The sequence below is a fragment of the Miscanthus floridulus genome, chromosome 5, assembly GCF_019320115.1.
Source record: "Miscanthus floridulus cultivar M001 chromosome 5, ASM1932011v1, whole genome shotgun sequence".
NCBI lineage: Eukaryota > Viridiplantae > Streptophyta > Magnoliopsida > Poales > Poaceae > Miscanthus > Miscanthus floridulus.
The window spans coordinates 113,607,899-113,622,007 of record NC_089584.1 but is presented as its reverse complement, the minus strand read 5'-3'; the positions used below and the strand labels follow the sequence as shown (position 1 = coordinate 113,622,007).

The window sequence follows — 14,109 nt, the reverse complement described above, 5'->3', positions numbered from 1 at the left end:
CGCTGCCGTCAGTCAGAGTCACACTCACACAGTAGTATATAGCAGTCAGGTCACTTCTCAGCAAAGCGCGCCAGAAACCACCACCGCCTCGGCTAGCTAGCATTAGCATTAGCAGTAGGAGCAATAGCATGGCAATGCTGGGGCGGCCAACGACGGTGCTTGTTGCGGCGCTGGCCGTGGCGATGGCGTTCGGGATGGCGTCGGCGCAGGGGCCGGCCGCCGCCCCGGGCCCGGCGCCCGGGATCAGCGAGGAGTGCTTCAACGCGGTGCTCAACATGTCGGACTGCCTGACGTACGTGACGGCCGGGAGCACGACGCGGCACCCGGACAAGCCCTGCTGCCCGGAGCTGGCCGGGCTGCTCGAGTCCCACCCCGTCTGCCTCTGCCAGCTGCTGGGCGGCGGCGCCGAGTCCTACGGCGTCAGCGTCGACTACAAGCGCGCGCTCGCGCTCCCGGGGATCTGCCGCCTCACCGCGCCGCCCGTCGCCGCCTGCGCAGGTACGTACGCGCGCGCACTACGTTACGTACTACCATGCTGTGCACAGTCACCAGCGTTGAGGGCTTTGCACTGCTACCATCTCTCGACTGCGGTTGGTCCATGAAAGAAAGCTTTCCGAATCGAGCAGTTTCCTCTAATCGAGGATTATCACATACTAGCCGCCAAATCCATTCGTAACTGTTCACAATTACGAGATGGAAGTTGCCGTAGCTAATTACTTGTTCAGATATTATTCTCATTTAACTAAGACCGTGGTTTGGTTGGTTACGTTTAAGGGCGCGTTTAGATGCAAAAAATTTTGGGTTTTACCTACCGTAGCACTTTCGTTTGTATTTGGCAATTAATGTCTAATTATGGACTAATTAGGTTCGAAAGTTTCGTCTCGCGATTTCTCACCCAACTGTGTAATTAGTTTTTTTCGTCTACATTTAGTACTCCATGCATGTGCCGCAAGATTCGATGTGATGAGTACTGCGTAAAAATTTTTGGGAACTAAATAGGCCCTAAGTTTAAGTGAACTATTTTGTATCTGCAGCTTTCGGAGTCCCTGTCCCCGCGGGATTGGTGCCTACTGCCGCGCCCGTTTCAGGCCTCTCTCCATCTTCTGGCGGCCTAGAAGCGCCTGGTAAGTGTTAACATTGACTTAAAATACAAGATACATTCGTTCTTTGGGTAGCGTTATATGTAAAGGGTTTAATACTTATTTTTTATTTTCTCAAAAACAAAACTTAAAAGATAACTTTTTCTACAAATGGGTCTCCATGATAGAGGATACTCAGATTTGAGTTATGCCTCACCTGACACCTAAAATGAGTCTTTCATATAAGTACTCTTTTAGAGGCTATAGATATTGTGTTGAAGACCTATTTTGGATTTGGGTTTCGCAAAGAGTCCAATGTTGGGGACAGCCTAAGTGATAGTATTATATGCTTGCTTTGATTCTCTCAGTCCTTTGCTAGCTCATACTCCTATCTTTGTTGGAGATGTATGCATCACTTTGCACACCTCTGTTAAACCAGTTCTGTAGGAGCAAAGCATTGAAAACGCTGACACCAGCATACAGTATGTGCTAGAAAAATAACGAAGAACAGACCACTTTTGAGGTCTCTCTCGATCTCTTGCTCGCTCGCTTCCTGAAAATCCGCAGATCCCCTTAAGCATATGCTATTAGAGATAAGAGAATAGAGAATATTAGCACTAAATATCCATCAGCACAGCTCTTAATTAATTTCTGTACTCCTGATGTTAACCGATGCACTGTAGAGGTTTCATTGTGCTGTTAGGTTTCCTCAGTAGTCGTCAGTTTGTCACGCTCACACATTCTTAGAATCTTTATGATTGCCTACTTGCTCTGATAACTTTGCCTCCGATCGATCGTTGTTGTGTTGTGCAGCCAAGGGCCTGTTTAGTTACCTCCCAAAACGCCAAATTTTTCAAGATTCTCCGTCACATCGAATCTTTGGACGCATGCATGAAGCATTAAATATAAATAAAAAATAAAACTAATTACACAGTTCAGACGAAATCCACGAGACGAATCTTTTAAGCCTAATTAGACTATGATTGGACACTATTTGCCAAATAACAACGAAAACGCTACAGTGTCCATTTTGCCAAATTTTTCGGAACTAAACCGGCCCCAACACGCCGGCCGGGTCAGCCAAATCCTCAAGCCACGCCCCGCGACGCGTCACCGCCGGCGGCCTCATCGCCCTCGCCGTCACGGCCGCCGCCGGGATTATGTTCTAGACCGTGTCAGAGTTTGCCAGTCGTCTTGTTAGACTTGTGATTTCTTCATCATTCTTCTTACAACACATAGGCCTTGTTTAGTTCCACCCCAATTTCCAAAAAGTTGCTACAGTACCTGTCACATCGAATGTTTGCGGCCCGTGCATGGAGCATTAAATGTAGACGAAAAGAAAAACTAATTGCACAGTTTGGTGGGAAATTGCGAGACGAACGTTTTGAGCCTAATTAGTCCATGTTTGAACACTATTTGCCAAATAAAAACGAACGTGCTACAGTAGCCCCAAAATCCAAAATCCTCCAACTAAACAAGGCCATATATGTTTTGTGCATTAATTATGATACTTATTACGCACAAACACCTATTCCAGGCACGAGATTCTTCCGGATTTGTTCCTTTGTAATAATTCCTTGGGGCGTGTACTGTAATTTGCTAGAGCTCGTGACGCTATGTACTACTACTACAGTGCTAATGCGTTGCATCGTCTTGGTATCTTTCTACTACGGAGTACGTTGGTATCTTTCTACTACGGAGTACTATATGTCGCCGGCACTGTTGGTCTCTCTCGATGTGCCTCGGGTCACGAGTCACGATCCACGCACGGACACGACAAGGTAGCAAATGCTGTGCAGTAGCAGTACAGTAGCGGCGATGAATTGGCACGGGTGATGGAATAATTCGAGAGCGAAACTTGGCGATGAGCTGTCGAGAGACGTGTGGGCACGGGGGAAGCCGCCCGGGGAGGAACTGAAGTGGAGAAGCGTTGGATCTGGCGGTCGGCAGGCCGTTGTAGTCAGCGTCGACACTCCGGCCCCGGTGGTCGTCCGTCACGTCCATCTTGAGCGCTGGCCGTTGGAACAATGAGGAGTGTTGGGTTTATAAATTTGGGGTCTCTCGTGGACTGGGTTTTAAACAAAGATTCGACCCAAGCGGACAACACGTAATTCACGGACCGGCCCAAGTATCGAACAACAGGTCAGAAGAGCGATCCAATCACCGAGCGAAAGGCCTGGCCGAGAAGGAACGACGTCCGTTTTCTGACTCCGGCCCTCCTCTCGGACCGGAGTGCTCACTTCGATCTCCAGCCCGCCTCCGGACGGCCTGTCCGATCGGATGGCCTGGCCGAGACACTACTTCTGACTCCGACCCCGCGTCTCCGACCGGGGTACGCAAAAACCCTCTCACCGCTCTTCTCCGACTAGCGCAACCAGAGCCGACTGTGACCGACCGACCGGGGACGCCCGTCCGAAAAGGACCAGGGAATGAACAGAGAAAGCAAGGCAGGGCACACAAGTCGAACCACGATACCAGGGACCGTACCCTGTACACCTGCAGAAACAGTACTCAACAATTGCCCTGACACAAACAATATTGTAGGCGCCGATATTTTCCCTATAGTATTGTGGGCGCCATTAACCCCCATACGGACGACTCGAAATCAAAAAAATAAGGAAAGCAGAGAAAAAAGCACGAACTAAAGAGAAGTGAGCATACCAGTCTGGACACGACCGCGGAGTTGATAGGTGCGGGCTTCCCATCGACCTTCTCTTTGGGCTTCAGCTGCAGCACCCGGTCAAGACGACTCCAGACCTCGTCGTCCGGTAGCTCCTCCGGCGACGCACAGTCCGGGTCCGACGGGCCGTTGTACTTCCACATCGGCTGCGTCCTCTCCGTCAACGGCGCAACTCGGCGGCGGTAGAGGGTGTGGAACACCCGCACCCCGTCAAGGCCACGTCGCACGAGCTTCCGGAGCTCCTCCTCGATGATATCCACCTTCTTCTTCTCCCGACGGGCACAACCCCACGACCAACTATCCTGCTTCTCCGGTCTCCCTCCGGTGAAAGCCGGGAACGGCGCCTCCACCAGATTCCTGATGTAAAACCACTCCCTGTGCCACCCCCGGTTGGAGTCGCAGGGGATGTACGCGGGATACGAGCCTCCCGTGCTCGGTTTTCTCTGCAGGGCGAAACCCCCCACTGACGCGACTTCGGGCGGATTCTCCACCGTCAAAGCTCTCCCAAAGAATAGTCGCCGGAAGAAGTCCACGTGCGGCTCTATCCCGAGGAAAGCCTCGTAGACGGTGACGAAGCCGGCGATGTGCAGCACCCCCGTCGGATTGAAGTGCTGCAGCTCTAGACCCCACTCATTGAGGAGTCCGCGCAAGAACCAGTGCGCGGGGTATCCTAACCCGCGCTCATGGGAGGCGAGAAAGGAAACCACCTCGCCAGGCCGAGGTTGAAACTCCTCCCTCCCAGGAGCCCTCCAGTGTGCCACCTCCTTCGGCGGTAGAAACCCCTTCGCGGCGAAGGCCTTCAACATCGACTCCCTCACAGTGGACGACCTCCAGTTCGACATTTCGTTCCGGGATCGCAAAAGGATTTGTGAGTTTTTCTCTTCTCCCTCGCTCTCTCCCTTTTCTTTCCTAGAAATCGTCGCGGCTCTCAAGAATGCTCTCGGCAAGAAGATAAAGGAAAGGAGGCGGCAGATGAGGAACGGGCGAAAGAACAGGGCGAAAACCTTCTCCCTTCTCCTACTTAAGAAAAATGGTACAACAGTTAGGGGAGGGCGCGACGATCGGGAAAGACGAAACGGCGGAGCAAAAAAAACCCTCTCTCTTTCCCATTTAATGCAGATAAGGCGCGCCCTGACCGATGAGACGTGCCCTGCCTGACGATACGACTCCTGATCAGACGAGACGTGGCCTGGGTATGGCCCACTGCTACCGCACGCCAACCACTACCGCACGACGGGCATAAGAACCAAAGCGCCACCGCACGCAGGCGGTCCTCCGCTTCCCCAGACGGGACTTGGAAAAACCCAAAAACGGGATCTCCGCCAGGAGAGACCATCGGACTTCCTAAAAGTCGATCGAACGACTTAGGAAAACACACCGAGGGACAGGTAAGGAGCAAAGGGGCACCCCATGTAGGCCATGCCGACCCCATCATGAACGACGAGCACGGGTTTCGGTCGGACGTTTTCCGATTGGAGCTCTCCAAACCCCGTCACTCGAGTCATCAAGGTAACACTACCGACCCTCTCTATTTCTTTATAAATCATTCCATACATCCATACGCGTATTCATTCCATACGCTCGTGCCCTCCGGACGATTCGGGCCCTGAACCGTCCGGAGGCTCGAGAACTAAGCATCGCACGTGCAGCGAAATGCATCACAACGCTCTGTGTTGCGTCACGAAGCGGCAGTTGCCTCAATCGACATGAGCAACAACAGAGCCAGGGGAGAAAAGCGCAGATGAGCCCCGTGCGGCCCTCGCACAGTCTGGCAGACAGGGTCATCTCAACCTTCTCATTCGATCCTAAGCCTCTGCCAAGCCCACAAAATCTTCATCGAGGGGAGGCCATTAGGCCACCCAGGCCGGTCTCTGGAATGACCCAGGCATCTGCCGGGTTGCAGGTAAAGGAGCAGTGGAATGTCACAAAGAGGGCTATACCGACCCCGTCACGAACGACGGACCCGGATTCTACTCGATCATACCCGTTAGCAAACTCACCGAGCGCGTCACTCGAGCCCGAGCGATCGGGACAAGCGATAAAACTCAGTTCCTCCGGTTGTGAGAAACCGAGGACGGGTAACGCACACAACTCAAACCGGCCCCAACTAAGGCCCAATGGGGCTCGGGGGCTCAAGACACCAAACCCCTGGGTCTGCGACCCCGAACTCGTCCCATCCGGCTACGCTTCGACTGCGCTCCAAAAACTACCTGGGTTTGCGACCCCGAACTCGCCCTATCCGACTACGTTTCGACTGCACACCAAACGCCTGGGTCTACGACCCTGAACTTGCCCCATCCGGCTACGCTTCGACTGCACTCCAAAAACGCCTGGGTCTACGACCCCGAACTCGCCCCATCGGGATCCACGACTCCGACTCGCCCGATCCCCATAAAACTGTCATATTGGAGGAGATAGTTCACTTTTTCTTCTCCAGCAGTCCTCCATATAAAACTTTCATATTTATGAGATGTAGCAGAGTTGGATTCAAGTACGTCGTCGTGCTGTGCTCGGGCACGGGCACACATTATGCACATGCGCCTCGTGGTGTACTCGAACTCGGACACATATATACAGGAGTATAATGTACATAGGGCGTGATTGGTTGGCCAAATCGGGCCGTCCTCGCATCGTTTAGTTGTCTGACCTCATTCATGCGGCGTGTTTGGTTGTCCTGCTAGCACCTTTCGCCTGTATCCTTTCATTCATCTGCCCTCCTCCATCCCGTACGACTTCGTCTTCTGGATTTCTCCTTCCCTCATGGTGCAGGATGACTTGATTCACTCAAGATGCAGGGACCCATGCGTCAGACACAAAAAAAAAACTGATGCATGCATGCCACCAAACACAACCCCGTCTTGTACTGAACCAACAATAAAAACAACCAAACATGACCATCTGCACGAGCTCAACCCGACTTCTTCGGTCCTGCATGGCCTGGCCATCCTGGCTCAAGGCTTGCTCTGCAACCAATCACGCCCATACAGTACGTCAAATCCGGACCAAAGCAAGGCACCATCCGTCTTGAGAAAACCGACAACGATAGATGTCTGTGTAGAGAAGTGAACGAGAGCCTGATACCATGTAGAGAAGTGAATGAGAGCCAACAGAACCTCTATTGATCTCTGTGAACGAATATGTATTACATGAGGTTGCTATCTTCAGCAACCGTTCCTAGTCTACACACGACGCGTGCTGGTGGAGAACATGGTGACCACGCACGCTGGCGCCTGTCCACACTCCTGCAGTTACCGAGTCAGTCGTCTTGGCATGTATCCTCAACAGTCTGAATCTACGTCGTGGACGCCCGGCGTCGCGGCTGCTTATTACAATGAGGATTACCTGGGCGTCCCCGGCGTCGCGGCTGCTGCTTACAATGAGGATTACCTGAGCGCCCCCGGCGTCCGGTTCGTCCCGACGGACCAGGAGCTCATCGTCGACTACCTCGGGCGGAAACTGCGCGGCGAGTCGCTCCCCACCGGCGTCGTGCACGACGGCCACGACGCCTATGCCGAGCATCCCAAGAAGCTGGGTGAGTCGTCGCCGACACGGCTTGACGCAGCCAATCTTTTTAGGCCGTCTCTTCTGGCTCTCAATCACCTTCGTCTTCTCTCTTACAGTGCCGAAGCTGGGTGAGGGCATCGAGGGCTCCTGGTACCTGTTCTCGCCGCGGCAGCGCAAGTACGCCGGCGGGATGCGGCCGAAGCGTGCCATGGGCGACGACGAGGGCCACTGGAAGGCGACGGGAGCTGAGAAGCCGGTCCTCGGCGACACCGACGGCAAGGAGGTGATAGGGACACGTCGCGCGCTCACGTTCCACGAGGACACCTTCGAGGTGGGCAGCCATGGGAGGTGAAGGCGGGCGAAGAACAAGTCGGCGTCGAAGCCCTCCAAGTGGAAGATGGTGGAGTTTGTCTGCAGCAACTCCTGCAGGGCCCCCGGCAACGATACCGCGCTCGACCCCATGCTGGTTGGTGATCCCTGATCCCATCCTCGATCATGCCAGATGCCACAACTGTAATACGTATTGCTGACATGTTTTTGACTTGTCTTGCGCCGCCTAGTTGAACGACTTCGTGCTGTGCAAGATTACAAACAGGTCGCTGAGTGTGGAGGACGACGAGGAGGAGCAACCGACACCTGACGGAGGCGGCGGCGAGCCATACGAGAAGCATCTCCCAGAGCAGCAGCAGGCAGGCGGTGGAGGCGCCGGGACACAGGCAGGCCAACAGCAGCCAGGACCGTCTGGCGGTGGCGCCGCGTCACATGGCAATCAGCAACCAGCACCGGCCGAAGCTCCGCTCCCCGACTGTGGCGTCGACCTTGGCGATAATCAGCTTGTCCGCTTGGTCGTAAACGACCGTAAATTTCCAGTTCGAATAGTATTTTTTTCTCACACCAAATCGTAAATTTCTAGTCAGAATAGTATTTTTTTCTCACACCAAATCAGTCAGCAGTAATAATTTACGATCGTATCAGCACCCGCCGAACAGGCTCAATATTTTTAGCATGGATGTGGTGGACTGGTTTGTTTTCTAAGCTTGTGCGGAAGCTTTTAGAGTATTTTCATGTTCGGCTAACTGCGCTCTTGTTACCTTCCTCAACTTCACCGCAATGGGCGAATTTTTGAAGAAGCGAGGTTTGAGCAAATTACAAATACTGTCATGCTGTTCAATGCATGTTTTCCCGAAAATTCCAAACAAATATGTCGGAATAAATCGACAACATGCGGAAAATTTCAGCCACTCCGCAGGCAGAGGATCATTGCCGTTGAATTGGATTAGGATGAATGAACATTGAATGAACAGAGTAAAAGTGCAATACGTGCCCCAGGCACGTTTACGAAAAGGCTGAGACGGGGACATGGATCTTATAAACTGAAAAATCTGCTTATCAACATTACAATAGAGTTTCTCCGAGTATATGTAGTCCTAAATAAACATAACATTTGCAACACTTAGTATAGACGTATATAGTACTATGCAAGTCAACATAAAATTTGCAACGCTTGATAAAAAAATTGTTGCAACAGAGGCAAAATGTACGACTACTCCCTCCATTCCAAATTATAAGATGTTTGTCTTTTTTAGGCATGATTGCTTTTGCTATGTATTTAGAACGCAGTGCGTAGCAAAAGCTATTGAATACAGAAGAGCCAAAATGTCTTATAATTTGTCATGTAGGGGGTATGATATCCTTGGGCACCAGGTGATGAATACCCCGTCCTCGTCATCTTTACATATGAAACCTGCACCCAAAAGCTGGCCGGCGTGGCCACGTCGTCAGCCGTTCCCGACCGTCGGATCGGGCGCGTGGACGGCCCAGAGCGTGCGAGGCGTGGTTTTTTTTTTTGTAAAAAACCCTCGAACTTTAGTCGAATCAACCCGTAGTCCAGGCCTCCTCTCAAGTTTTTTTTCAAAAAAACTCTCGAACTTTACCGAAATCAACCCGTAATCCAGGCCTTTTGAATGGGCCGGCCTGGGCCTGTTTCCCGCCGAACCTGGGCCTTACTAGGCCGAATTCAGTCCGACGACGTTTTTCTATTTTCCTGCGAATTTATTATTTATCTAAAACGATTGAAATTTTGTAAATAACATAATAAAACAAATAAAAATTTAAAAAAATGCCAAACCAAGTTTGTTGAACTCTACACAACTAACACTGCACTGTAAACACATAACATCACATGTTTTAGTGTAATTTTTTGCTATTAATGTGGATCTAGATTTCTCAAGAGTTTTCTAAAAAAAATAATAGAGTTAGTTTCTTTATTCAAATTGCTATGAAATTTTTATGCTAGCTTACCCATAACACACATAAAATAAAACAATTGAGTGATTCTACCGGCTTCACGATCCTATATATACAATTCTTAATTTCACAATGATTGGTGTGTCGTGCATAGTTCTTAATTGAAAAAAAAGAGACTCCAGCTATTATCCTCTGCAATGACAACGATCAACATCAACTCCACTGATCTGTATAATTATATTATACTACTGCTATTTATTCTCCACAGAAGCTAAGTAATACTAATTGCAATATAATTATTAGCTTCATGATGTAAGCACCACACAGGACCGCGCAGCAAGGCCGCGCTGCTTTCTAGTTTAACTTAAATCGCTGCAATTCCAACATAACCAAAACACAGAAGACTGAACCAGTCCGAACAATGTAGAAGTAAATGTGCAAATAATACAGCACGATCCCAAATGGAAGAATACCAAACACATGAAATAGATAAAAGAATTACACGATTCAATGAGGAAATAATAATAACGGAAACTGAAATATACAAGGCACTCTGCCGGGCAATTTTCGAAAACGTGATCTCTGAAGTTTCACACAGGCGAAACGAACATGGTAACGAAGGAAATGATACCAAACAATCACGGATACAACTTAATTAGCATTAGCAACGAAGACTTCCAGGTGAGCTTCCGTAGAGCAGATTATCAAGAAGCCAGTTGGTTTTGGCTCCAAAAAGGAAAACATTCCCTTGTACCTTGCAGGAGAAAACTGGCGTGACAGCAAGGCAAATGGCTTCTCTTTGCCGCAGCTGGTAGCACATTTGATTGGTTCCATTGTCTTGAGTACAGGAACCGTCTCTTGCGGTGCAGCATTTTCAGCTACCGCCAATGGAGATACCTTGGCACTTTCAGGAACACATGTCATAGTTCTGCTGCTGTTGACCCCACCACCACTGTATGCGTTACCATATAGAGAACCACTGGTAACAGTTCTGCTGCTGCTGGCACTGCTGGTACTGCGGTAAGAATGCTTCCTGTCCCTTTTGCTGCCTCCACCACTACTGCTACTGTGCCTAGAATGCTTCTTGTCCTTTTTGCTCCCAGTGGTACTGCGGCTGCTGCTGCTGCTGCTCTTGGAGGACTTGTATTTGTAGTTGCCCTTTGTTGAACTTCTATGGTGCCCTCTCACAGTGTGAGAGTTAGAAGTAATAGGAGGGTCATATACATCAGGGGCCCAAGAAATGCTCAACTTTATCATGATTCCCTCCTTCGCACGGGTTCCTTTCATTGCAGAAACTAACCTTGGAGTGTCCTGCATGGAGATAATTTATATACATGTTAGCAAAACAAAATTGGCCCATACATTCTTTTACATAATCAGCATATACAATATGGAAGTAACTACCCAATGAGATGCTACACTTGTTACACATTCAAATAAACAAGGACCAATAAGGCTGCCAGCTATAATGAACTAAGAAATCATAATTGCAATAAGAAAGAACAATACCAAAAGCCATCAACTCCCAAAAACATTAAGCCTAAAAAAAAAAGAATCACGCCATTAATTGGTCCAAAAAGATATTCAGCTAAACAGGACAAATAAAAGGAATCAAATTTCAAGTGTCCTTCAGTTATCAAAGGTGCTAAAACACAGACAACAACTATACAAAATCAGCATCTATAATTAAGTCCCTAATTATTGTGAAAGCTATTGTGATTGAAAAAAGAGTCACATAGCTACCAGTAACTAGGTATCAGAATAATATGAGTGTGGAGCAAATATCTGACCACAAATATATGCATAGAATGAAAGAATCCAACTTTAAAGTTTAAAGTAAATTAGAAACCTACATTAATTGAAGAATTCCCAGCAATTGAATTGCTAAGTGATGATTCCGTTGCATCGCCACTAGGAAAAGCAGGTGATACAGAGTTAACGTCCACTGAATCATCAGTTGAATCAGATTCCAGAGAAAGAATTGGATCATCGCTCGCGTCGTCGTCAGAATCTTCATCCAGACCTTGCCCTTCGTCATCATCAAGGATATGCATTACTTCAGTAAGAGCCATTCCAATTTCCTCAACCACCAAATCATCTTGTCCACAAGATATTACAGCTTCGACATATTCATCTTCCCAGCAAGCACAACCGTGCTCACAACCAGGCCTTAAACAGGTGCTTTGGCAGAGACCTGAGCTGCTGCTAACACCTTCCGCACTGAAGTCCGCCGAGGGTTCGCCCATCCACAAGCTTGATCCCAAATTACAAAGAGAAGTTTCTGTTAAAAAGAGGAATGGGCATAAGCAATAAGCAATTTGTATATAAGGGTTGCATAAGGGCTCTCGCACAGTTACTGGATAGAGTTATGAAAACTATAGAACAGAAATAGATGATCTCGCAACCATATGCATTAACATATTTTACTGATGTTTGAACCTTCAAGTATATTAGTTTTTCAACCTAGGGGCACAGCTACCGGAAGATGATGAGATTCATAAAAAGGTATTTTCTTAGTCATATATTTTTGGGCATGACTATTTTTAAAATGCTTGGAATCAAGCAGCACTCTACACCCTTGGTTCAACACAAACAACCTAGAACACCTAAAACAGTAAGTAGTTGGATGTTGAACACCTAAAACAGTAAGTAGCTGGATGTTGATCCGAGGAACAAGGATAGACAGAGAAAAATAAGCTGGTTTCAAACACTTGTAAAAAAAATAGCCGAACTATTTCTTATTTTGTTTAATGAAAGAGCTAGGCAAAAGTGATATAACAATTTACGTACTGACAGGATCGCACATTATGCTCTAAACATCAAAATTCGGAACCCGTTTCCATGATTGTAACCTAATAAAAATGTAAATGGTTCCATGGCAACAGCAGAGTGATTTCGATACCTCTTATCTTGGTAATGACCCCGTCCAACACCTCGCTTGCTTCCTTTCGATCCTGCAGATCGAATCCAGACACCAAACTCTGACAACCAGAGAAGCCGCAAAAACCAAAGGAAGCCTCGGACCGAGCACAACCAGATCGAAACCGGGACGCGAAGGCAAGGACCGAGGGGCGAGGGCGACGGAGGGAACGCACAGGTCAAAGACAATTACTACTACTACTAAAATTACTACTAAAACGATGCTTGAGGCGATGGGAACAGGGGAAGGAGGCGTCCCCGGAGGCGATGGCAGCGGCCGCTCGGAGGGTAGCGAATGCGGCGAGCACCGCAGGCATCGTATCCTCGCCGGGCGCCCGCAACGCTTTATGCCTCGAGATCCAACTCGGCTGATCCCGGCGACCACAAACGGCGGCGGCGGCGAAGGGGAGGAGGCGACGGCGAGAGAATCCGGCTACCACGCTCCGCGCATGGACCGGATCACGGCTTCGCTTGGCTCAATTTGGTTCCGGAGGATACGACGACAAAGGCGAAGGATTGGGGGAACCGGATCAGGGCGAGGCCGCGCGGCGAGGACACTGCGAGAGGCGAGGACGCGAGAGGCGGATTGGCTGCTGGTGCGGCGAGAGGCCGCTTTGGGGTGTGTCTTATACTTCTATTTTCGGCCCCTGACATGTGGGTCCCGATTGTTGGGTCCGAGCACGCGGTGAGACGGTACTGGGACCAGGAAACGGACAAACGGGGGTGGTTTAATAGCGGGGTTCGGATTCTTTTTTCTAAAAAGTTATTGGCGGCGTCCGGATGACAGGTAGGGCCACTCCGCGTGGCCCTCCGCGGCAAGAGATACGTTTGGGTCAACCGGTCAAAGGTGCCCGCATAGTTGGCCATGCAGCCCGAGCCCGTCGGCCTGGCCCAAGACCTGTTTTTTTGGCCTGGCCCAAGCACGGCCCGGCCGACGGCTGGCAGGCACGACCCGGAGGAGCAGGCCGTGCCTAGGCCTTACCCCAAGCACCTGGGCCGGCACGGCCCGCTACAGAGCTAGCAGCCCGGCCTGCCGCCTCCTCCTCGCTCCTCCCCTCCTCGCTGGCCGGTCCAGCGCGGCCCAGCTGGCCTCCCTCCCCTCCTCATATATAAGCCGCACCCGCGCAGCGGCGCAGCCCCACGCTCTGAGCCTCCTAGCGCTCTCCTACCCCCGAACCCTAAGGCCGGCCTCCACTCTTCCCCTCGCCTCCGAGCCTCCCAGCACTCTCATCCCCGGTCGCCGTCGGAGCTCAAGGCCGGCTGGGTCTTCCCCCTTCTCCTCCCTCCTCTCTCTCCGAGAGGTGCTCCTGAGTTAGGGATTCTGGCCATGGTGGAGGTCTGCATGGGGCGGCAGCCGGCGGCGGGATTCCAGCCCCAGCCATGCCCGAATCTGTCTTCCCCTTGGGCGGATCCGGCCTGTCGGCACGCAGATCTGTGGTGCCATGGCGGGAGCGCGGCTGCGGCGGCGCGGTGGTGCGGTGGCGGGCTGTGGTGGCGGCGCACCTCCTCGCGCTGCTCCTATGCTGCGTCACGGCCTCGCTCCTCGGCGATGGATCCGGTCCAGGAGCGCGGCGCGGGGACGAGGCCTCCTCCTTGGTCAGATCCGGTGACGGTGTGGTATGGGGACGCCGGAACCGCGCGGGGATGCAGCGGCGACGGTGGAGCCGCGCGGAGCAGTCG

At 50.8% G+C, this 14,109-nt stretch overlaps 3 protein-coding genes across 4 annotated transcripts; 2 read left to right on the top strand and 1 right to left on the bottom strand.

Annotated features, from left to right (window-relative positions):
• Positions 1 to 11: 11 nt before the first annotated feature.
• Positions 12 to 2,009, top strand: LOC136450512 (non-specific lipid transfer protein GPI-anchored 2-like). The gene is made up of 3 exons (XM_066450982.1): positions 12 to 498; positions 1,035 to 1,124; positions 1,893 to 2,009. Exons 1-3 carry the CDS (start codon positions 129 to 131, stop codon positions 1,997 to 1,999), a joined length of 567 nt encoding a protein of 188 aa, XP_066307079.1. The 5' UTR covers positions 12 to 128; the 3' UTR covers positions 2,000 to 2,009.
• Positions 2,010 to 3,637: 1,628 nt separating this feature from the next.
• Positions 3,638 to 8,418, top strand: LOC136450514 (NAC transcription factor 56-like). Its single transcript, XM_066450983.1, has 3 exons — positions 3,638 to 7,291; positions 7,380 to 7,729; positions 7,824 to 8,418. The coding sequence occupies exons 1-2, from the start codon at positions 6,967 to 6,969 to the stop codon at positions 7,613 to 7,615; spliced, it is 561 nt and encodes a 186-aa protein (XP_066307080.1). The 5' UTR covers positions 3,638 to 6,966; the 3' UTR covers positions 7,616 to 7,729; positions 7,824 to 8,418.
• A 1,516-nt stretch (positions 8,419 to 9,934) lies between these two features.
• LOC136453115 (silaffin-1-like) lies at positions 9,935 to 13,118 on the bottom strand. Of its 2 annotated transcripts, none has more exons than XM_066453689.1 (3): positions 12,413 to 13,118; positions 11,364 to 11,763; positions 9,935 to 10,821 (listed from the first exon to the last, which is right to left on the bottom strand). In XM_066453689.1, the coding sequence occupies exons 2-3, from the start codon at positions 11,754 to 11,756 to the stop codon at positions 10,162 to 10,164; spliced, it is 1,053 nt and encodes a 350-aa protein (XP_066309786.1). In that variant the 5' UTR covers positions 11,757 to 11,763; positions 12,413 to 13,118; the 3' UTR covers positions 9,935 to 10,161. The 2 variants fall into 2 exon arrangements, with proteins under 2 accessions (XP_066309786.1, XP_066309785.1); XM_066453688.1 differs by having other exon boundaries at positions 11,364 to 11,791; positions 12,413 to 13,114.
• Positions 13,119 to 14,109: the final 991 nt, after the last annotated feature.

Coding starts and splice junctions, on each gene's coding strand:
- LOC136450512 (XM_066450982.1), top strand. CDS start 129: ATGGCAATGCTGGGGCGGCCAACGACGGTGCTTGTTGCGGCGCTGGCC. Junction 499..1,034: donor GCCCGTCGCCGCCTGCGCAG/GTACGTACGCGC, acceptor TTGTATCTGCAG/CTTTCGGAGTCCCTGTCCCC. Junction 1,125..1,892: donor TGGCGGCCTAGAAGCGCCTG/GTAAGTGTTAAC, acceptor TGTGTTGTGCAG/CCAAGGGCCTGTTTAGTTAC.
- LOC136450514 (XM_066450983.1), top strand. CDS start 6,967: ATGGTGACCACGCACGCTGGCGCCTGTCCACACTCCTGCAGTTACCGA. Junction 7,292..7,379: donor CGAGCATCCCAAGAAGCTGG/GTGAGTCGTCGC, acceptor TCTCTCTTACAG/TGCCGAAGCTGGGTGAGGGC.
- LOC136453115 (XM_066453689.1), bottom strand. CDS start 11,756: ATGGGCGAACCCTCGGCGGACTTCAGTGCGGAAGGTGTTAGCAGCAGC. Junction 10,822..11,363: donor CTGGGAATTCTTCAATTAAT/GTAGGTTTCTAA, acceptor ATCTCCATGCAG/GACACTCCAAGGTTAGTTTC.